Source organism: Eutrigla gurnardus, assembly GCF_963514095.1.
Source record: "Eutrigla gurnardus genome assembly, chromosome: 19".
NCBI classification, from domain to species: domain Eukaryota; kingdom Metazoa; phylum Chordata; class Actinopteri; order Perciformes; family Triglidae; genus Eutrigla; species Eutrigla gurnardus.
The window spans coordinates 19384627-19408746 of NC_139930.1; the positions used below are offsets into that span (position 1 = coordinate 19384627).

General features: G+C 43.8%; 2 protein-coding genes across 4 annotated transcripts; both read right to left on the minus strand.

Moving 5' to 3' along the window:
* Positions 1-1946: 1946 nt before the first annotated feature.
* On the minus strand, positions 1947-4749 carry ptges (prostaglandin E synthase). The gene is made up of 3 exons (XM_084035249.1): positions 4424-4749; positions 4244-4326; positions 1947-2934 (listed from the first exon to the last, which is right to left on the minus strand). Exons 1-3 carry the CDS (start codon positions 4538-4540, stop codon positions 2685-2687), a joined length of 450 nt encoding a protein of 149 aa, XP_083891375.1. The 5' UTR covers positions 4541-4749; the 3' UTR covers positions 1947-2684.
* Positions 4750-14043: 9294 nt separating this feature from the next.
* On the minus strand, positions 14044-23998 carry usp20 (ubiquitin specific peptidase 20). 3 transcript variants are annotated; one of them, XM_084035739.1, is made up of 25 exons: positions 23845-23998; positions 23428-23528; positions 23222-23275; positions 22867-22929; positions 22627-22767; positions 22385-22487; positions 22013-22082; positions 21793-21906; positions 21599-21677; positions 19930-20443; positions 19674-19823; positions 19398-19510; positions 18956-19128; positions 18097-18191; positions 17967-18000; positions 17799-17844; positions 17520-17700; positions 17271-17397; positions 17013-17182; positions 16510-16591; positions 16132-16240; positions 15933-16035; positions 15780-15848; positions 15522-15690; positions 14044-15186 (listed from the first exon to the last, which is right to left on the minus strand). In XM_084035739.1, exons 2-24 carry the CDS (start codon positions 23503-23505, stop codon positions 15533-15535), a joined length of 2826 nt encoding a protein of 941 aa, XP_083891865.1. In that variant the 5' UTR covers positions 23506-23528; positions 23845-23998; the 3' UTR covers positions 14044-15186; positions 15522-15532. The 3 variants fall into 3 exon arrangements, with proteins under 3 accessions (XP_083891865.1, XP_083891863.1, XP_083891864.1); XM_084035737.1 differs by having other exon boundaries at positions 21578-21677; XM_084035738.1 differs by having other exon boundaries at positions 21578-21677; positions 23428-23531; positions 23845-23991.
* Between the last annotated feature and the right edge of the window lie 122 nt (positions 23999-24120).

Sequence of the window (24120 nt, forward strand, 5' to 3'; positions counted from 1 at the left end):
GCAAAGAAGCACAAGTACATTCACATTAAAACTAAACAAAGAAATGTATTTCTTTTTTTGTAATTTATTTGGCATATATTGTTAAATAGGTGAACAATATGATGGGGATGTGATGGGAAAGGATTAAAAGGCATTTTTCATTTCACCTCGACTTTAAAGGTGGCATTTCTATTGCTGCTCAACATGGCTACGGCTAAGCTAGCCTGTAGCTAACAGTGCTAACATGCTCTCAGTCGGGGACAGTCCATGAGCTAGCCAGTAGCTAACAGTGCTAACATGCTTTCAGTCGGGGACAGTCCATGAGCTAGCCATTAGCTAACAGTGCTAACATGCTCTCAGTCGGGGACAGTCCATGAGCTAGCCAGTAGCTAATAGTGCTAACATGCTTTCAGTCAGGGACAGTCCATGAGCTAGCCATTAGCTAACAGTGCTAACATGCTCTCAGTTGGGGACAGTTGATGAGCTAGCCAGTGGGGCACGCTTACATGCATGAGCATGCACGAAAAGCAAAAAAGAAGCAACTTCATTCTCTGCTCAGGTAGACTTTACTCCTGTTTGCTGCCATATTAAAGCTCTGAATGTCACTCAGACAACTTTTAAACTAAGGCAATTTGCTTTTTAAGTGACTCAATTTCCACTATGGGATGGCAAGATCAAATTGTAAACCCTTCACCCAAAAATAAATATTACAAAGTTAAACAAAAAGATGACAAAGACACCAAAACAACTACAAAGAGACATTAAAGAGATGTAAAGAATCAAGACATAAAACAACAGACAACAAAAACAGACTAAGCAACTATAAAATCTGAGTTACTCCTGTGTATGAGAGGTGATGGGGGGTATTTTGCAAGTCTGTGCCCAGAGGCCTATTGTTTCATGATCCACCCATGCACTTTGTTATCATAAATTATTCATTAAAGCTGCTTGAGATCTGAATACTTCTTCTCCCACCGTTGATCACTACTGATTTCGGCCACAAGGTGGGGATAAATAATGATGTAAGTGCACTTTTTATGTCTGTGTCTACTGAAGCCTGCACCGGTTGAACAATAGACCATCCCAGCCAATAAAAACATGGGGGGGACGGCCGGGGGCAACAAAAACAGAGCTTTTGTATGAGGAAAAATGAGACAGTATATTTCTACGTAGCCGGCAATTTACTCATCACATTTGATGAAATTGCGGTTTGTAATTTCTGTGTGAGTCAGACCTCGCAGCTCGTTCAACCGGGGAGGTCTGAAAAAAGAGAGCAATAAAGAAGGAAAAGTGAGTAATATAGGAAAAGGGCCTCACTTCCTTTTACCCTGAAGGTAAAGGCAGGTTGGGGCGGCCCCCCACCGCTGACGCATACAGGATATAGTCACACCCCTGTGTCTTTGGCTTGTCATTAGCCTTATGTTTCACCTGTCTTGCTAATGCTCATTCACTTGTTCAAATAAAAGGATTAGGCTTTCCCAGTACTTCTTTTGTTATTTCTCTTCCCTTTTTGGAAAAAAAAAAAAAAAAAAAACTCCACGGTCGTGAAACAGCTCTGTAATTTCAGTGAGTCATCACTGGAAATGACTGGATGACTGGAAATACTGGAGTTATTGGTTGGTGGCGAATACGATTCACACAGGAGTAAGAAATAATAAAAAAAGAAACCTGAACATTTCACTTATGATGCAACAGGTGACTGGAGCAGGTTGACACGTGCTGTAATCATATTTATGGTATGAACAGAGTCGACACCTCTTCTCAGGCCCCTCGGGAACCAGTGAACACAGCACGGCCAAAAAAGGTCTTACATAATAGGCGGAGGAATGTAGGAGCTCCGCCACAGACTTCTGGATCATCTCACTCTCACACAAAAAAGTGGGGCCCGGTCCCCCCATAACACCCGAAAACACACACAACACATTTAATCTCTCTGCTAAAAGACAAGGAGGCTTTGGTTTCATGCATGAATTGTTTTATTGCCTACAAAAACATCACTGTAGCCGTTACACTGAATAATAAATTATGATTGCAACTTTTTCAAAAAGCCTTTTTTTGTTCACAGATAAAATTCTTTCACCGTTTTCATTCTCTGCAGGTTGTTGCGAGATCACGACGTTACTCAAGAGAGAGACGGCTTCACTCCCACAGTAGAAGCATCAACCTGTTTTCACTGTCTCAGCGTATGGAACATCCACACAGAAAGCAGATGGATACAACAACACATGACTGGTGGTCTGTGTTGTGTGTAAACATGACAGGGGGATGCAGGGATGAACGTACAGTGTGGTGCTGGAAAATATTGCAAAAGTGGCTTAAACTAGTGTCCATCGGGGTCACTTCAATGGAATCTGGTTAAAAAAAAACTTCATTTGAGTGTTTTATAGTACAGTGCAGGATGTCAACTTCAAATACATTTTAAAGACATTGTCACTTTGTAAATAAAACAATGGAAATACTGACAGAAATCTCACAAAAAGAAAAAGAAAAAAAACCCAGCTGGTTGAGGTGTATCACACACCTTATATTGCACTCTCACTGACATATTTGTGTTCTCCCTCCCCAGGAGGGCCTCTCTCCGGTGTCCTCCGGCTACGTTTTTATCTCACAGCACAGCTCGTAAACCGCCGTCTCTCCAGCCAGAACATATAAATATATATATATATACAGCTCCAGTTCAGTTCCCCCGTCATTGCTGGACGTTTTTAGGCGTACGCCGCCACCGCAATGAGGGTCTGCAGAGCCATCGAGACGCAAGGGATCTGTGCCACGATGTAGACCAGAGAGCGGGTGGGCGCTGGCAGGGCGAACAGGTAGGCGACGCTGTGCAGCACACGAGCCATGAAGAAGACCAGGAAGTGGAGGCGGGCCACGCCGAGCGAAGGTCCAGTCATGGAGTAGATGGCACCCAGGAAGAGGAAGGGGAGGATGTTCTCCAAGTCGTTCATGTGAGCTCTATAGGAGAGAAAAGGGGGGGTTAGTCACAGTTCTGTAATCGTCGTGATTCAAGGGCATTCAGTGACTCTAGCTGGATTATCTGAATCACACGGCAGCAGACGTCTGAGATTTTCTCCTTGACTGGATGACTTCTACAAACGTCTTTCCTGCCCCCCCCCACCACTTTTTAATAACCTTATTCTAGGGAACCTGTCCCCGCTGGCACATTAAGAAGAGATGGCTGAGCTCAGACAGGAATTCATAACCAACATTGTTTTTGGAGTTGTATCTCTGCCACAGGTCTTCATGGATGAGCCAAGATACACAGACGGAGAGGGGAAACAGGAGAGGGGAATGTGTGTGTTTTTAAATGGGAGTAGAAAAGTATGAGCCTTCCCCACTGCTGTCACGGATCATTTTCCTGACAAGTTAAAACAAAGCCATGAAGCACATCTCCGACAGGCTCTCGTTAGAAGAACCAGCATCCAAATGGGGAAAAAATGCCACATGTAAATTAAGGGGGCAGAGAAAAGTGCATTATTTGGCACATGCAGGTTTTTATAAAAGCAACCCCAGAGAGAAGCTTCTATAAAATATGTGAGCAAACAACATTTAATATTCTACTAAATCAGATTGAATAATAAATATGCAACGTTCTAATCAGTAGTACACTCAGTACTTTGAGGTACTGTAATCTGTAACACTTCAGAGGCTGGTTTGGTAGTTTTTATGGATTCAAGTTGTAATGAGTTTATAGACATGTTTCCATAGCAACAGATTGACCTACCCAACCTCATCTATAAATATGTATAATATTTCCAAATACATTACACAAAAATACACTAGGCCTTTACTTTATACATTGCATTACTTGCATGTAATTTACTAAGTGATACTTGTGATGTAGAGCTAGGAAGTAACGAAGTACAAATACTCTGTTACTTTTTTTTTAGGTATCTGTGCTGTACTTTTTTCTTTTTACAGTTTAAAAATAAATATCTGCACTTTCTACTCCTCACATTCTCATCATTACTTTAGTTTTAATGCATCTGAGGGGAATTAACGAGTATTTTTCTTGTATTAAAAAACACAGCCAGTAGAAATGATAGTTTTTCTCTTGAGTGAAGGAGTTGAATCACTTCTACTTTTTGAACACACGTCTCTGTACTTCTGCTTGAGGACAGGACGTCTGTACTTTTGACCCCACTGTTGCAATGTGTGTATTTTTACATTGTGATATTTGATTTTTTTTTTACTCTTAAATGAAGGATATGAGTAAGTAGTAAAGTAAAAAGCATGTCGTGCGAGCGTCGGCGTGCTCTCTTACCTCCGGCATCTTTCCACGAATGCATCCTCTCTGTGATACTGTAAACCTCCGTGTCTCAGCGCGTCCTCGGGGTTGGCAAAAGCCTTTCCAGAGAGAGAGAGAGAGAGAAAAACAGTTTGCATGAGTGAAAGTTATGCAGTTTTACTTCACTCCGCTTCCTTCTAACTCACAAGCACTCACCTTTTTGCGCAGCCTCACTTGTCCCGTTATGATCGCTATAATGTACATTTTGAGCACCAGAAGGACTCCGTAGAACACGAAACAGGAGAAAACGTCGTTTCTTATCACTACTGCCATGGCTTCTTGTTTGTTGTTGTTGAATCCAAGCTGAGCTGACGTGGGGATGGAGGGGGAGAAAAGAGCTCTGATTTTGGAGCGTGCGTAAAAGCGCAACCCAAATTAAAATGAGTGAGTCCGAGGGGAGGAGGCATTTTTGTACCGTCGCATGAAGCCTCCACCCACTCGTCAAAATGATGATGACGATGATGACGGTGATGAGGCATGTTAAACGGAAGAATTTGAATGTTTCATTCATAATTCCGTGAATCCCAGACTGACTGAAATTCCTTGGCACTCCGAAATGTGTTCCCCGAGGCTACATTTAAGATCGTCAGACCTTTAACTTTTAAATCTATCCTGGTGTGTTTTTATGAAGCAGCATTTTTTTTTTTTTTTTTACTGTTGTAGTGGAGAAGGCTACATTTTAATAATTATTATTCCACACATCATAATAAAAGTGGGCTCGTCTGTTTGGGGTGGAAGTGATGAATTAACCTGCGTTTACTCTCCTCACCGGCGCTGTATCGATACGTTGTTTGTTTTGTGTTTTTGTAGTTTTTATGTGTTTTTGTAGTCTCATTTTGTGGGTTATGGTTGTCAATATTACAAATCAGCATAATAAAAAAAAAATGTAATCGACCTCAATGAGCCGGTTTTCTTTTTGTACCACCCAACGCCAACCGCCAAGTGACACCCAAATCAAACACACCCACGTCGACACGTCACCAACAGGTGTGTGCACGCGCGCACAGACGCTGTGCCAAGCTAGCGTGCTAATTGCTAGCATGCGCTCGATGGAGCCTCCAACTTTCCATGAGGTCTTTCTGATGTTTGGGACTGGTTGAACTGGGAACAGAGGGGCCGAGTGGACTGGTTGAACTGGGGAACAGAGGGGCCGAGTGGACTGGTTGAACTGGGAACAGAGGGGCAGAGTGGACTGGTTGAACTGGGGACGAGTGGACGAGTGGACTGGTTGAACTGGGGACGAGTGGACTGGTTGAACTGGGAACAGAGGGGCCGAGTGGACTGGTTGAACTGGGAACAGAGGGGTCGAGTGGACTGGTTGAACTGGGAACATAGGGGACGAGTGGACTGGTTGAACTGGGAACAGAGGGGCCAAGTGGACTGGGACAGACCCAGGAGGACTTCAACGTTGAAACAGGTGAGTCATTGTTGTAAACAAAGATATTTTAGCTTAAACGTGCTTATTGTTTGGACATCTTTGTGCTGTCTGGGCTGGTCGGTGACTGTTGCATATTCCACCGGAAGTGGCAGGTAATTTCCCTTTTATGTGGCTAATTGATGCTTGTTGAATCCTCCAAGGTCATTATTATCTGGTTAAGTATAGTAGTTGTGTCATTGATCGACAGAAAAAAGATGTTGAGAGGTATTAAAAAAATCCGTATTAAATCTGAAAAGTTACTCATAACAGCTGTCAAATAAATGAAATGGAGTAATAAAAAAATAATAAGTACAGTATTTCCTACTGGAATGTAGTTTGGAAACACACGAGTACAGGTACACTCCTATTGTACTTGAGTACAGCTCTTCCACCACCGTTTAGTAACCACTGAGTCACCCATGCGCTCTTTTGTGTGTTGTGGTGTCATTCTGAGAAAATGATGCGGTGGTTCACTGCTGGCAAAATATGGGTTGGAACGGTTGGTTGCAAAACAAGGAAAATTCCCACTCCAATTAAGGTTGAAGTGGTGCCATGATCCGGCGCTGTGGTTGCTCAACATCAGTCTGTCATCATTTCATGTAGTACGGCCTTATGATAACACTTATTTCATGATGGGGCAAAGTAACTAGTTTACATCTAGTTTAGTGACAAAATCGCAGATTAATATTGTTGGTTAAAATTGGTTATATATAGCTGATATAAGCAGGCATCGTATTTTGTTTTTACAGGAAGAAAAAGGTATTGGATTTTAATGTTAAATAAAATATGAAGAAATTGATTTTTTTGCGGTTATATTTAGTATACAATATGACCAGGGATGTGATGCTAAATTTTTAATTACGACTTAAAGTGATAAATACAAGACTTTTACTTGGAATGGAGTATTTTGGGGCATGGTCTAAATTCACTGAGTACTTCTGAGCTGCAACCATCAATCGACTAATTGATTAGATCGACAGAAAAATAATCAGCAAATGTTTTAGTAATCAAATCATCTGTTAAGTCATATCTTGTTTCCTGCCTCACAATTATGTAGATTGCTGGCTTTTCTCTGTTTTATATCACGTAATATCTTTGTGGTTTGGGGGGGGTTGAGAGAGTGTGGAACATTATACGGAGCAAACGATTAATCTAAAAGAATAATCAGCAGATTATGAAGATGATAGTTAGTTGTAGCTATAACTGGGTGTCAAGAAAACTCTTCAGAAAAATCTATAAGACCAATCCACTAAACAGGATGTTATAAAAAGCAAACTATCTCTCGCATCTTGTTTCTCTTCGACTCCCATCCCGAACACACCACACACGGGCCTGTGCGTCTTATCGTGTTTATTTACATCTCCGTCGTGGAAACGCCTGCCGCTCAGCCGTCGGCGGCTTGCGTCTGCCAGTCCAGAGTGAGAGAGCTGCCGGAGCTGCTGTCGTCGCAGCAGTCCTCGGCGTCGGAGAAGGAGGACATGTAGTGGAGGCCGGTCACCCTGTGGTAGCCTCCCTGGAGCATCTGTGGGCAGGAGGTGAGCTCCATGGCCCCGCGGCCGGTCCTGCTCACCCTCACGGTCCACATGTCAACCAGCTGGGAACACATGGCACAGCCCATGGTGGGTGTGTGTAAGTGTGTGTGTGTGTGTGTGTGTGTGTGTGTGTGTGTGTGTGTGTGTGTGTGTGTGTGTGTGTGTGTGTGCTGGTCAGGAGATTATACAGGTGTAAACAGTTCTAGTCTACACACAGCTGTCAGTACGCACATCCTCACTACAGCTCTACATTCAAGATCTACCAGCATTTAACACTTCAGTGTATTTGTTATGTAGAATATACTGAATAATAAACTACTATTGATGTTTCATATATTTCAAAAACACATCCACGTATTTTCCCCAGCTAGATGTCAGAACAAGAGGAGATGGCAATATATTGGCATGTGTAGCAAAATCTATGTGGCGTGTTTCCCTGTTGACGCCTTCATCGGTGTTCCTTTGATCCTATTAAAGGCTCCTAGTGAGTAATGATGAAGAACAAGACGAGCAGGGAATGGGAGGCGTAGTGCAAAGCAAAAACAAGGAGTGAAACTCCCGATCAAGTCCTCTCCTGTTTCACGAAAAAAAAAAAGGGAAGTAAAAGAAGTCTCCCATCCAGCCCTGCCTGCAGGGCCCAACAAGGGTTACCACGAGTTAAAAAGGTCTCAATCCCAACGTGTTCTCCGTCTCCAAGAGCTGCCAGACACGGCATGTAAATATTTACATCGGCTCGCTTTTGCAAAAACCACAGAGAGAGACAGAGAGAGGGGCTGAATCAGTCGGTCAGTCCAGGATTTTCTCTCCTGCTCTGACGATACTGCAGCACTCTGATTTCGGCTTCAGCTGGGTGCAGGACCACCACGGTGCCTGTTCATACTGGAGCTTTGGTAAACGTCCCGCTGCTGGCGTGTTCCTTATCCTCAGCTGGACGAAGGATGGCTGTCAAATACGATACACAAACAACAAGTTAAATATCTAAATAGGATAAAACGTAGCTGATCATAAAGCAGTGCAAATTTAAACATCATGCACACAAGTGTATACACAAATGACAATTGTAATCATAAAACAAAGAGAAATTAAAAATATAGATTTACAGTAAAACATTAATAGAATACAATTTATCAAAGCGATCATTCTAATCAGACTTGAAGTGTAAGGATATCAACACTTTGCTCTCGGATTCCTCACAGCAGTATTTTTTAAAGGCTTGTTGGAGCAGAAGAAATAAAAACTGTCTCACCAAAAGTTTCCGCCAACTAAACGCTTTGTGCCAGATCATAGATTGCAAAAGTAAGCTGGTGCAAGACCATAAATAGTTTTAAAGACTAGCAAAGATCATTTTAAAATGTGAGGAATTTTAATGTTTAATGTTCTCCCATTCTGGTCTTAGTGATTTATGACTTCCGTGAGCACAGTCGGAGACGGTACCCAGGCTTATTCCGAGGTTAAACAGGGGTGGGAAACCACACAATTGTTCATAAACTGTAATATTAAAAATGTATGCGTCACCCGGGCAGAATCCAGTTTGCTCTGACGGCTGTAGCAACAAACGTATCGCCTCCAAACTAACGTTACACTGATTTTTCAACTGTGTGTACTAACTGAGCTCCAGCTTCCCCCCTTTCTCATTGGCACAGATATGTCCACGCATAATTGGTTATTATTCCACTTCATTAATGCATATCTCAACCTGCCCTCTCAGATTTATCATCTGACCTTCATCGTGCTGCGCCAGTGCACAGAGAGCCATTAGCAGGAGTGTAAGTGACGTTAAAGATGAGGATGGAAAAGGGCAAGTGCTGCTATCTGCCACACCCATCCCATCCCGAGGACTGGACGCAGCAGTGGCGACCCTCCTTTAACCCCCCCCCCCCCCCCCCCCCCCCCCCCTCCCTCCCTCTGCTGTCCTGGAACATCACCGTACTGTCATCTGTCCCAACTACTGCCGTGGGATGTTTAATTATTCATCTATGTATCTGGTGTGGCAATGCATCCCTCGCAGCGTCTACGCCTGCAAGCAAGCGTCCCATCGTCCTGAACACACAGGCGGTGCAGGAAACACGCATAACGATTTAGGGAATTACGAGGTGGCCCGAATGCCTCTTACCTGAACAGCATGTCGCCTCTCCTGCCTTCAAGAGCGCTCCCAGCATGTGCATCGCATCCTCCTCTCATCTGCCCGGTGTGTGTGTGTGTGTTTTCATCTCCGTCTGCCTCTGTCTGTATCCAGCTCAGCATGCGTATGGGACTTGAGATGACATCACAGCTGAGTGTTCAAAGCCCCCCCCCCCTCTTTCTCAAATCCCAACCAGGTAAATCGAAATATACACATGCCGATTTATCTGGATATTATTTATTCATGCATCCATTCCAATTTCCCGTTAAGTTGGAGGAGTCAGGAGAGACAGATTTTTATTATTATTATTTGGCGAAATCTTAGCAGCACAAGACAGTTTCTTCAATGCAATGTGTTTTAAATAGACCCTCCTTGTCACGGTAACGCCCACGCCGATTTTAGATCATTTTGGGAAGTTTGCTTATTCCCTTGATTGCCGAAGATCAATATGGTATTAAGAAGATCAATACCACTCATGTCAGCAGCATGTTAGCTTAGCTCTGCATAAAGACTGGATGGCTAAACAGCCTGGCAGTGTCAGTAAAAGAATGTTTTATAGTACGATTTTCACAGATTTTAAACTTTTTTTCAAACTGTTTACAGTCTTTATGCTAAGCTAACTGTCTCCTAGCTGTAGCTTCAGCCTTCATATTTAACACACAATTATATGAGTGGTATCGATTCTCTCATCGGGGTCTCAGCAAGCATATTGACCAAAAATGTGAAACTATTTAACTCCTTGGGGTTTTCTCAGGTCTGACGAAGAGGCATGACAAGTAAAAAAAAAAATGTATCCAAAAATACCCCATCATTTCTGAATTCTCCCCTTTTCACTTCTTGCCGGTTTTTTTTATTATATCATAGCAAAGAAACCACAAATCAAAGACCAGGTGATTTAATCATTTAACCAGTTGTGTGTAATTACATCAGTTATACATGAAGACATCCCATCTAATTGAGGCCAACCACTTTAGTCCCGTGATTTCATGACCGCAGCAGCCACACACACACACACACACACACACTGTAAAACGTGAGGGGGGAAAACATGAGTCAGCAAAACCCTGTCGTGCTGTCTCCAGGCTGTCGTGATATTACTGATGAACCCCCGTCCAACCACAGCTCGTATGTCCCGGTGAAATGGAAATCTCACACGCATAGCTACAGTCATGCTGTAACACAAGCAAACAAACTCATGGGTGGGGACAATGAAGTAATTACCACGCAAACGTTTCCTCACACCGATATATAATACGCTGCACTGCCTCACTTAACTGTCAGCTTTCTGTCCAGTGTCTCCAGCTTTTCTTTTCTTTTTTCATTGCACTTTTTCCCTTCACAAAGTATCTAAATATACACACATACACAGTATCAATACCATGTCTAGCAGATACACACTGGACATGTGCAAAAAACAGTTTTCTTAAGACATAAACAAAGTCCTCTCTTATTAAAAGTGCTCTTTAAACACATCAACAAACAGAACAAGGGAGACATGGATCACTAAAGGCCATGGGTCTGGAATAAAGTTGCTATGTCATAGCAAGAAGTGAAATAAATAGCATTAATGACGGCTGCCTTCTGTTTACGCAGATTTAGGTGATCTTCATGTATTTGAATGTATTTCAAGTTCACAGAATATCTTTTTTTTTGTGTGTAAAGAGATACTTTGTAGCCTTTTAATGCAACCCTTAGCTCGGAACTTAAAGCTGCTATTTTTCATATCTTTTTGTCAAAAATCGTACACTCGCCATCTCGGAAACTCTCTGGCCGTCTTCCAATTAGGTTGCTCCAATTCCAAGACTTCGTGTCACGATTCGTTAGTGGCATTAGTTGCCCCCGGGGGAATGTTTGAGCAGATCTTCAGGTAATTACATGTCGGGATATCTGCTGAGCTTGTTGAAATAGTTTGATTTTATCAGCTGAAGTCTGTCCCACTTGTCTGGAATCTCAAAGTTTTGCTAATTTTAGCTCAAAGAGGAAACAAAGTAGAGAAACAACCAAGTAATGATCCTTCATGTTTGATGCTGAGCTTTTATTTTAGGTTGACAGTCTCTTTTGTCTTTAAAGGAATAGTTTAACAATTCATTGCGCTAATTTTTGAAGCTACGTAGCAACCGGTTAGCTTAGCATGCAGACTAGAAGCGGGAGGAAAAAGCCAACCACAACTTGTTTTTTTATTTAAGTCCTGTGTTTATACAGATGATGCAAACAGAATTTAACAATTTTAGTGATGGGCTTCAGAGGAACCAGTGAGCAGATGTTTCCTTTTTAGAGCCAGACTAGCTGTTTCTAGTCTTTCTGCTAAGCTAAGCTAACTGGACGTTGGTGGTAGCTTCATGTTTACCATACAGACGTGAGAGTGGCATCAATCCTTCTCACTTGACTCACAACAAAGTCACATTAGTGCCCAGTATTCAGGCAAAAATATGTAAAAAAAAGAAAAGAGCATTGCATTGTGGGTATGTAGGGGCTTGAACTTACTGCGTTACAAGGAAGGATGATTGTATTGAAGATCATCAACTATTAGATTGTCATATTTTTTTACATGTTTTACTTTGGTTGTCAATATTTCAGATGTCATTGCCCGAATGCTGCTACAAAAACAAAATACAACGGAGGAAAATATCAGAAGGTAAGAACTACTGTGTTTCTGTGTGAATACTGCATCGCAGCACATTTTAAAGTCACTTATTCTCAGCCATTTGTCATTTGAAAGTTAAGAGTTTCTTAGACTGAACAAATAATTAAAAATGTCCTACTTTGGGCTCAAAATTGGTATTTATTTTTAATATAACAGAAAAGCACAGTTACACTTGACATTCTTGGTATCTTGAGTTTCCCATGTGTTGCTCACTTTACTTCAGTTCTCTGTTTTATCTGCTGGAAGTGTGGTGGCAGACTTTGCCGATGCAGATCTGTACAATTTATTATTAAAAAAAAAGAAAAGGAAAAGGCAAGCATGTGATTTATCTACAATGAGATAGAAGAGGATGTGGTTTATTTACGGAAGCTTGACATTTGTAAGTATTTTTACAAGCAAATAGCTCGTTGACGGCCCTACCAAAAGGTGCAGCTTCATTTTTCCGATGACAAAATCATGCAAAATTAAGATATTATGCAGGAATTAGAAAATATACCTGATCAATCAAGTAGTAACCATAATTGATGTAACCTAATCCGGATTTGTGCATGTTGTGCTAATTATTTGGGATGTTGTCAGATCACTTTTCTTTTTAAATGATTAGATGGTGAAAAATACTGCCCTCTCTTTGTTTAAACGGGTACTTCATCATTGGTCTTTTTGGAGCGTATGAGGTTATGTATCAGAAGAATTCCAATTTTACTACGTAACCTATGATCAGCAAAGCCAGTTGCACAAGGTTTTCTTACCCCTTCTGGTAAATGTACCACTTTTGCACCAGATATGTACTTATCTTTTTTATTTTAAGGGTAACTTTTGTATTTTTCCAACCTGAACTCTATTTCCCATGTTTTTTTGTCTAAGGGATGAATGGGGACAGCAAGTTAGGAAACTGCTCCAGTATTGAGGAAGACCGCTGTAACCAGCAGCCATGAAATGACCTGCAAGGCTACTGGTCTCCATGGGGGTGGCATGAGGGCCGATGTCCTCTAGTGGGTCCTGGTCTCATAGTCCAGCACCGTTAAACTCCATTGGCATTCGCCAGAGAACACCAGAATTGGCAGGTCATAACGTCACAAGGTATGCATACGTTCCTCCTGGTGCAGTGGGTCCATGGTTCCTCCTGGTGCAGTGGGTCCATGGTTCCTCCTGGTGCAGTGGGTCCATATTTCCTCCTGGTGCAGTGGGTCCATGGTTCCATGGTTCCTCCTGGTGCAGTGGGTCCATGGTTCCTCCTGGTGCAGTGGGTCCATGGTTCCTCCTGGTGTAGTGGGCCCTGGGTTCCTCCTGGTGCAGTGGGTCCATGGTTCCTCCTGGTGCAGTGGGTCCTTGGTTCCTCCTGGTGCAGTGGGCCCTGGGTTCCTCCTGGTGTAGTGGGTCCATGGTTCCTCCTGGTGCAGTGGGCCCTGGGTTCCTCCTGGTGTAGTGGGCCCTGGGTTCCTCCTGGTGCAGTGGGCCCTGGGTTCCTCCTGGTGCAGTGGGCCCTGGGTTCCTCCTGGTGCAGTGGGTCCATGGTTCCTCCTGGTGCAGTGGGCCCTGGGTTCCTCCTGGTGTAGTGGGTCCATGGTTCCTCCTGGTGCAGTGGGCCCTGGGTTCCTCCTGGTGTAGTGGGTCCATGGTTCCTCCTGGTGCAGTGGGCCCTGGGTTCCTCCTGGTGTAGTGGGCCCTGGGTTCCTCCTGGTGCAGTGGGTCCATGGTTCCTCCTGGTGCAGTGGGTCCATGGTTCCTCCTGGTGCAGTGGGTCCATGGTTCCTCCTGGTGTAGTGGGTCCATGGTTCCTCCTGGTGCAGTGGGTCCATGGTTCCTCCTGGTGTAGTGGGCCCTGGGTTCCTCCTGGTGCAGTGGGTCCATGGTTCCTCCTGGTGCAGTGGGCCCTGGGTTCCTCCTGGTGTAGTGGGCCCTGGGTTCCTCCTGGTGTAGTGGGGCCCTGGGTTCCTCCTGGTGTAGTGGGGCCCTGGGTTCCTCCTGGTGCAGTGGGCCCTGGGTTCCTCCTGGTGTAGTGGGCCCTGGGTTCCTCCTGGTGTAGTGGGGCCCTGGGTTCCTCCTGGTGTAGTGGGGCCCTGGGTTCCTCCTGGTGCAGTGGGTCCATGGTTCCTCCTGATGCAAGACAATGCCTCATGTGGCCAGAGCGTGTAGGCCTGTGAGCAGCTGCCTCTGCATCAATACTGGACAATTTTCAGAATTATTATCGTCCCTATTAGTCAATTAGACACAAAAAAACCTGGGAATACAGGGTCCTGGTTGAAATACCGACGTTACCCTTCGAGTCCTGCCCTCTGAAATGCCATACATGAATTAAATTAGTTTGTCTTTTCCAGAAATGTGCCGTTTCTCTACTCTATTTAAAGTGACACACACACATATATACACATATGCCTGTTTGTGGATAGAGCTGGACAGCAGTGACTCTATATTTCCATCATATTTAAAACACAGAAAAGATGTTATTGTGCATTTGAGCCAACAAACTCAAGACGTGTCAGTGAAATGTCCATACAGGTCCAAATAAAGGAGTAGCACTCACATGCATTATGGAGCTTTTTCAAATACACCCGGACAATGGTCATTTTGGAACGCATGCATGTTTTGTGGTTTGACACAAACCAGCTGTGGTATTTTCCCCAAAGTTCCTTAATCCGATCCGTTCACCAAACAAAAGACTTCCATTCCTGAGGACTCAGTTATACTGTGTATTTAAGGTTGTAGGTGCAAGAGTATGATGTATGCAGTATCTCTCACTTGATGTCAGAACTTGTTGCTATGTAACTAGTAAACGGGCAGACAACGGAAATCTCGTTAGCGTCTCTTGGTTGTTTGCTCCTAATGAAGAGGAAGAGTTCATTCGTCAAACTAAGTATCACACTGTAGTCCTGTTCTCCTCCTTGGCTCTGCTCCACGACACCAGTCGCCGTCTGCCAGCTGAGCACTATGTGACAGTTTGTCTACAGCAGCCACTGAAACACCATAGCTACCAGTAACAGTTTTTTTTTCACACCTTAACATTGAGGATCAGAGTAATTCAATAAATAAACTACGAGATATTTAAGTACCGTTTCACCCTCTCGCGACACGGCTTCAGGATAATGCGTTGCTTGCTACATTTACAAAGTGCTCGCGACGAGGCTTCTTCACCAAGGTCCAAATTCCTCAGCTTCCCGCGAGGGCAGGAGTGGAACGGGGGGGGGGGGGGGGGAATCGGAAGACCTGAAAATGAAAAACATGTTGAGAACAAACAGAGCATTCGTGGGCCTCCTCCGCTCAAACAGTCGAGATTGGATTTACAGTTTATCTGCACTGCCTCCATTATTCTTTCCCCACACGTGCGGCTATTTTACTCTCTGCTGCCCAGAAGGAATTTATGAGCTCATGTGGACGTAAACCAAGTGGGTGGAGCTCAATGACCACGACTTCCAGTAAAGTGTTACACATTAGCCATTTTAAACAAGTGATTGTTTGCAAGTCTGCACGGGAATGTGAGGTATTAAAGAGGGATTATGATATTTTTTTTACAGCATTTCCCAATAAGCATACATTCCAACCTCGTTTTCTATCAAAGTGCTCTGGTCTCTGCCTCGATCTTCCTCTCTCCATGAAGGCTGTTGGGGTCAGCCGGGGCCACGGTCTGTCTCACCGCGATCTCGGGGCCGCCGCCGTAAATTCCCAGCAAGTACTGCCATGTCTCCTCTGAGATCTGTCCATAGTCTGCACCTGAGGGGCGAAACGCACATAAAACTTGTATATTGACTGTTTGTTCCTCCACCTTTTACAACCAGCAGCTTGTAGCTTGCAGGGGTTACCTTGCTTGAGTTGTATGTGCCCTCCTTTCATAACACCAATTTTACTGTTGTCGATGGGACCAGGTGGCTCTGAGAAAACAAGTCATAAAAAAATGTTTTGTAGACGGGAGAAGTTTAATGCACTACTGTGTTTGTCTTCCTGCAGGGTCGTACCGTTGTCTTTGCCCTTCACAAAGCTCTCCCACTCTCTGAACCACTGCATGCTGATGCACAGGATCACCGTCGGAGCCTCTTCGGCCTGAAACTCTTTGTTCAGCTGCAGACAAGAGAAACCCGCTCATTCAACGTCCAACACAGAGCGTAACGACACATTCACGCCAAGGTAAGAGCCTGCAGAATACGGTCTTTTCACCTTGATGAAGGTGTCTATTTCCATTTTCCTGCGTTTCGCCAGAGCTTCGATCTCCACCTGGCAGATGGCACACATGTAGAGGTGGTTCACAGCCGGGCCGCCTCCGAAACTGAGGAGAGAAAACACCAACATTTAGCAGAAAGGCAGCTGCAACATATGCATCCAAATGATAATACATTTTCAGCACTGTGTAGAAAGTATAGATCATCAATGCTTTTTGGGGGTAAATTTACCACAATTAGCTTATTGTATTAATTATATTGATTATATTATATCGTCCCATCCCCAGTCTCTATGAATGACTGCATTACACACAACATAGAAATATTATCAGACACACACATTAATAATTGGAATGGTAACATGTTGCACATTTACCTGTTGTAAAGGTACTCCCACACATTCTGGGGGACAATCACAACCAGGTCATCTATATAGTTGTATTTATTGGGAGGGATCCCTGCACAGAGATAACATATATGCAAGTTAAAGGAGAATCCTAACTATGGTAGATTGTTTTTTCCTCCTACACCAAACCCCCACCCTCATCCTGATGTCCTCTTCAACAATAGCCTGGAACTTACAAAAGCAATGTTTTTCCTAACTGAGAGATGTAAACTAGCCAACTGTCATAAAAATCTAAAAAGAAGTTTAACAAGAAGAGTTGTTTGAAATAAATCTGGGTAGAGATGGTGACTTTTTGAGAAACCCAAAACTGTGAAATTTACCACCTGGATGAATAAATAATATAGTAATTGCAATTATGACGTTATTTCTTAGGTTGTGTGTTTTATTTAAAATGACTCGAGTGATTATTTCACGAACATGAAGGGACTCACAGGTTGAATCTCATTAAACGTCATTAAGATTTGACCACACACCTCCGTGCTGGCAAAGGAATGTGTGGTTGCTGATGGGGCCGGGCTCGGCGAAGGTGTTGAACTTGTTGAGCCATTCTCTGGAGATGTAAAACTGCAGCAGGCTGGGCTCCTTCATGTTGGCCAGAGCGACCACCTTCTGCCTCTCTCTCACCGACTCCTCGCTACTCTTTCTGCAGAAAGTCCAGGAAGAATAAAGTCAGCAACACCCGTTTTTTGGATAAACTGATTTGGTCAGATGTTTGACGTTAGAGTGTTTACCGATAGAACAACACATAGGCCTCTGCATTCTGCACCACCGTCTCATGGACCTCTGTGACATACTGGTCGTCAAACTCATACCACTGGCCATTGATCACATTCTGACAGTAAGCTATGTAGTGTCCACCTGCAGAGCCAGAGGAGTGAGAGAGGGAAAAAAAGTTACAAAAGAGAAGCGATTCCCCAGAATGATGTAGATCACACAGGGCGTGTAGATATGTGCTGAGTCTCTGTAACGTTATCTCATACTTCCTGCGGTGCCATGGTGACAAATGACAGACAGCAGATCGTATGTGGTGACTTGGGACGGGCTCTCTTTGGCCAGGAAAGGCCGCATGTCGAGGCCCTCCAGCGGGAAGGACACGTGGCTGCCGATCTTGAAGGAATACATGACCTCGTGTCGGAAGCGTTTCAGGTGAATGCACAGAATCTACACAAACACACGGGAAAACACTTAATGCATCCACCAACCACAAGCAGAACTTATCTGCAGCAAGATGGTGATCAGATAAAAAAAGAAATGTATACCTCCGGTAGTCTAAGGACTTTACAATATTTGACACCATTTCTCAACCTGAAGAAAACAAAATACTGTGTTAAAAATTGAAATGAAAAACACTTGATTGTATTGATGTTTTTAAGCATTTAACAGGTTAAACAGTTGTAAATCCACCTTGATTTACTATACATACTCACTTTTTACATCTCTCACAGCTGTACATGTTGTCCCCTGTGAGAAAAAGAATATGCAAATGTAAAGTTTTTTCATCTCCACTTGATCATTTTAAAACTGCAGAATCATAGAAAAAAATAGCACAGCGTTTACCTTTGAGTTCATCTGCAGCAAAGAAGGCAGCGAGGCAGTCCTCTAGGGTCACCATGGGCCCCCAGAACCAAGTAGGGATGCATGAGACTACGAACCTGTTCATAATACAAAGAGACGTAAGCATTCCAGCCACAGGGCCTCTTTTAGTTTGTCCCACCACAGTCATAACGATTAAATGACCTCAAAACAAATGCTGCCTGGAGTGATATTGACTCCTGAAAGGGTCTTTGATGGCAGTAAATTGCCTTACACAGAGGCAGCAGGATGGGCATGGTGGCCATCGTTAAGCTGGGACGTGCACTAAACCACGGGTCTCAACCCCAGAATACGCCGTAACTCAGAAACCACGCAATTCACCAAATGATGTAGATGGCAGATGAGCAAACAGCATGCCTGACTGCAAATATGAGATGATGAAAACCGATACCGTAGCTCTTGGCAAAGGAAGTGATTCTACTTTTTATGTCGAAAAAAGGAGCTATGTGTAATAAATGAGTGGAGCCCTGAAGTCTGCAAGCTAATTAATTGTTCATCAACACCTTCTGTGGTCTCCACATGCAGAACTGTTTACTATAAATTCACTGGAGCCAACGTTTTTCTTGGAAGCCTCGTAATGTTTGTTTTTTTTAATCTTGATTATCAGAGTTCCATCTTTATACGCAAGTGATAATGACTGTCTGATCAGAAACCAATTCAGGTTTCCACTTGCCTTATTTCTCTGTAATGAGCAAACCTCAATCAGTCATAGCATTTTAAAGAAAGTCAGGATGACACCTCTAACCGGGAACAGGCCTCATAGTGTGAATAATGCGTTCAAACCTCGTCTTTTCCCCCCGGTAGTTTGTCGTGGTCCACTGACCTGCGTATGGAGTCCATGATGAAGGTGATCCAACCCTGTGAGTTGTAATTGTCGGGACACACGCCCGTCTTCACCGGAAGGTTCTGATGTATGGACGAGTGGAGCTTGGCCAAGTCCTCTTTACCAGGAATAGGAAGGGACAAGTCTTGGAAGGTTTCCACTGTGGTAGAGACCTGTCACATATTCAGAGATATAAGGTTTACACAGCATGCCTCCATCAGTAAGACTAGAGCGTTAATATGTTTAAAGCATGTAAATAAATGCTTGTGTGTTGCGGATGAATAATTTAAGATAAAAAAAATAACATACAAACCAGATCATCTCAACTATTGGAAGTTTACAATGTGAATTTTTCTTAAAACAAAAATATAACAATAATGTATATATTATTAAGTGAACATGTCGCTCCCCCTGGTGGTTAAAGACGTGAAGCACAGCTCACCCTGTCGCAGGTTAAACACTGGACCAGACTGAGGATTGAGCCATCGAAGATGTCGGAGATCACGCTGCGATAGTGATACTGTTTCTTCTTCCTGGCACTGAGCAGCAGCTGAGCTGAAAGATTCATGGCGGCGAGGACGACATCAGAGAGACAACATTGTGGTATTTTTTCATGAAAACTTCAGAAATCCTTCCTGGTTTCATCAAGTTCCCATTCTAGGCACCTCACATTTGCTGCCTTGAATGAGCCGGCTGAATCCATCTACAACTTCCTTACCTTTTTTGAAGGAGTATGCCGGTCCTGCAGAGCGGAGGGGGCTGGAGCGAGGTGGACTGGAGGACAGTTTGGGATGCAGCTCCTGAAGGGTCCGTACAGGACTGCAGGGAGTAGACTGGGTCTGGGTCATTGACGCTTCGTTGTCTGGTTCTAGAAAACAGCATGTTGGATGCAGAGGACCAACAGTTAAGAGACAAATGACTCACACGCTTGGGATATTAAAATGGAAGAATCCGTAATCCTGCTGGCCTTATACCTGAGGTGTTGCTGCTGGGGCTTTGTCCTTGCCCAGTATCAGATATCTGATTGTTCTCTTGACTTTGGACTTCAGTGTTTGTGTTTGGCGTTAACTCCTCTTCCTCTCCCCTCTCAGGAACCCCCACCTCCGCTGCTGTATCTACATCAGCATCCTCGTCCATCTCTTGCGAGCCTCCTCGGAGGGGAGAGCCAGACACCCTCCTTTCCTTCAGTCTCTCCTTCTCCGAGATCACGCCGCCGGCTACGACGCTCACTATACCTCCCGGGGATGACCTGACCCCATCGGACTCGTCCTGCAGGAGCAGCTCGCCGTCGCCCGCTCCCCCTCCCTCCCCCCGGTCACTGCTGGAGCCGGACTCGCAGGACAGGAACTCATCCTCAGACGGCGAGCGGTCTCCGTCCCTGATCTCCTCGCCGTCACTTCCCTCCCTGCTCATGTTGCACTCAGTCAGAGGTTCCTTCAGCTCTTCGTGTAACTGGTCCATGAGACAGCGCAGGAACTCCTGAGTGTCCTGCAGCGGGAAAAGCACATCGCAATCACTCAAAAGGAGGATGCAAGAGTGCAGCTACATACAGAGAGACAGGAGTTTTGCAAAGACGTTGAAGCAGCTGGATACAGAAATGTGTAAGTCATGGTGTATATCTGTTTGCAACAAGGAAGCGTTTTGTATATTTGCAAGATGTGGTACAAGGAGACTCATTATTAAAAACACTTTTCCATGGCAATCACAATCCAACAAACCACATTTTGCACAGTCAAACATGCAAGAAGTCTGAAAACATGTTTAAACTGGATTACAGAGATAATTCAGCATCTTACAAAGAATCAGACTAACTCAAAGGTTTTGATGTGAGTTGTTTATGTGTTTTTAAAAGAAGTAATTCTTTTTCTTTATTCCACAGGGTCAGATCAAGTCACAGATGCTTTTTTTAAATGTTTCTGCATGCAGTTTGATGGTATGTTGACATTCATTCTATCGCAGCCCAAGGACTGGATGTCCATTGGACCACATAGTAGTTAAGTCACAGGAAAAGTTGGACATTCTGGGACATTCTCATTTCTGTGTGCAGCATATAAAGCTAAAGCAAGGAGACTGGAAACAGGGTAAGCAGCTAGCATGTCCAAAGGTAACTAAATCTACCTACTAGCACATCTTAGCTCACAAATTTACTATTATTATATCTTGTCTGTTTAGTTTGTACAAAAATATAATAGGACATTTCCTGAAATGTGAAAATATTATTTTAAGAAACACACTATTATACCTCGATAAGAGGTTTGGCTGGGCTAACATAAATACAGTGTAGTTTAAGCAATTATATATCTCCAATTTCATGAATAAAAAAGAAATGTAATTATATATATCATCCCCGACAGTTACTTTCCACTGTTTTCTACAGAGAGACATAACAACGCATCTATGACTTTGTCTTGTCTTGGGAATGTAAGAAAAATACTAAAATTTACTTAAACAACTCAAGACGAGCCTTTGGTTATTAAAAACAAATGTAGTTAATTGCAAAAATAAGAATAATTTTTGTGCGTGTGTTTGTGTGAGAAAGAGAGAGAATGTACAGAGGTTCACAGTTTAAAAATACAAGGACAAGACCGTGTCAAGCTGTTGAGTGACGCCAGGTGTAGTTACCTGCTGGGTGCTTGCCCCTACCTGCTGAGCGTAACCACGGAACATGGGGTTTACTAGTTTGATGCCATGAGACAGACTGGTAGGCACGACATAGCTGGGCCTGCGAGGGTAGCCGCCACGAGTTAGTTTAATACACTGTAAATGACTCATTAGTACATAATAGTCTCCTATAGCTGCATTCAGGGTGTTTATGTCACTTTTTATGGGTTCATTACCGTTTTTTATGCCAGAGTTCTGAGATGAGTTTCTGGTAGCTCTTACAGAGAGCAGGCTTCTTATCGGTCCGGACCAATCCACTGCAGTCTAGGAAGAACTGAGTGAGAGGAGGACTGGGGGAGGGGGAAATGACATCAACACAACTGTTTAGCTAAAGGGAAACAAATGAACAAACATAGTAAAGGAGACATCCTTGGTTATGTGAGGAAGTGAGCTCACCAGTTGGACAGGGCTTGGAGAGCTGCGTTCATGTAGCAGGAGTTTCCAATATTTTTCATTCCTGTCAAGCCTAGAAACAGGACAAACAAAAGACATACAGTTTCTTTTGTATTCCCAGAGAAAGTGAAAGTGTATAAAGTAAGTAATCTAGATGTGTAGAGACAGAGAGATCGCCACAAAAGGGTTAATTATCTAGTTTGGATTAAAAGAAACAGGCTTTGAACTACACTTAGGACTCAAAGCAGTTCATATATCTATTAAATATAGCAGCTATGACCCAATAGCATAAGTAATTAGAAAGATGTTTGTTTGATTAATAACACAACAACCACACATTTGAGAGATCTCTGTGCAACAGTAGGCATGTTGTACCTCTGGGTTTAAGCTCATCCTCCTCTGACTCTGAACCTTCTTCTTCTGCCACAGCAATTGGCACTGCTTTTAGCGGGTGACCTAGTGGCTGAGGAGCTGCTTCCTAGGAAAAAGATTAATAGGCACTATAAATAAGGCGAGTAAAAAAACAGGTTGTGTGAATTTGAAATAGCATCATTAACACTGATAGTTTTTTTTCTCTCATTTAAATCCGAGACAGATGAGGAAGCGAAGTCTCACACCTGCTCTGTGGCTTTGCAGTGGTGGGGCGTGGCAGGTACGGGCGCCAGCGAAGGCCTGTGCTCCAGAAACACCTCCCGCTCACACACGTAACACCAGATCCTGAACGTCGTCAGGTTCACGGTCAGGTTGTGCTTCTTGGTCTGAAGGAAACACTCTTGTAATCAGGTTTGATGTTTATCTCGTAGCCCTCCACCGAGGAGGTGAACGGCCAGGTGTGTTTTGTGTGAGAGGGTTTTTACCTGAGCATGCAGGGTGCTGTGATCAGAGAAGGACTCTCCACAACCAACATATGGGCAGTCACTCTATAGAGCAGAGACACCGTATTAGACTTAGGCTTCTGAATCCTCTCCTTTCCCCTCTACCTTTCTATCCATCTGAATTGGCTCAATCTATAACTTAAAGTCATGCAAGAATATAACATGTCAGCGTATTAGTTTGAGAGCCACTGCATTCACAATTACACTAACGCCTCACATCATCATTAATTATTTAGCTTCCACCCGGTTTCCTCATCTGAAATGCAGCGGTAGTCATGTTTGCAGGAGTCATCATTCAGGTGACAGCAATTACCCTTGAAAAGACAAATAGTCTCACCTGCAGACAGGCCCAAAGGTTTGGACCGCCTGCTCCACAAGACTGGCATGTTCCCTGAAAAGTTGAATAGAATAGAAAGGAACAGAATACAATATTTTATTGATCAGATGCAGGCAAGGATGCTTTTCCATTGTAAATACCCACCCAAGCTAGCATCTGGGCAGCTTTGACATTTCCAGTAAATGAATGGGGGGGAAAAAACCCACCTTGGATTTCTCGAGGAGGTCCTCCTTGGTTATCTCTCCTATGGAGTCCAGGTGAGGACAGGTGTCTTGTTCGGCCATAGCTACTCTCTTCGGGGAGACGTCTGCTGATTGGACAGGGCAGTAATAAACAAAAAAACTGCAGTGATTCGGATGCCAAGCTGTTGTAGCTAAAGCTAGCTGAATCATGTCAACACAAAAACACGAGCTGCAGCCACAGAGAGCCCAAACTCCTCATCTATGACCAACAGAAACAGAAGTTGTTCATCTATCGTGTTGTTTAGACCATATTTCAACAATAACCTCCGCATACACACAATCTAACAACTGAAAGGCCTTATGTTTACCAACGAGAGCTTAGAAAGCATATTCTCGCCGCAGCAGCGACGTCAACAGCAGTTATGAATGACTCGTATTTACCAACAGAAGCCGATGCCACGACGACTATTGCTATTTGTCATTCTTCTTGTCAATAATCCATTGTGGATGCGGACGGGCGACGGTATGGCAGCGAGATATCCAGGAGCCGAGCCGACAGACGCGATACCCCGGCCCACCATCCCCAAACAACTCCCCCTCCCCCCTCCGCCATCCACGGCGCGACGCTGGAGGAGGTGGAGGCGACGCGGAGACGTCAACCGGACAAAACGACCCGGTCAAATGAATTAAATAAAACCCTCAGTTTAACTTATTTGA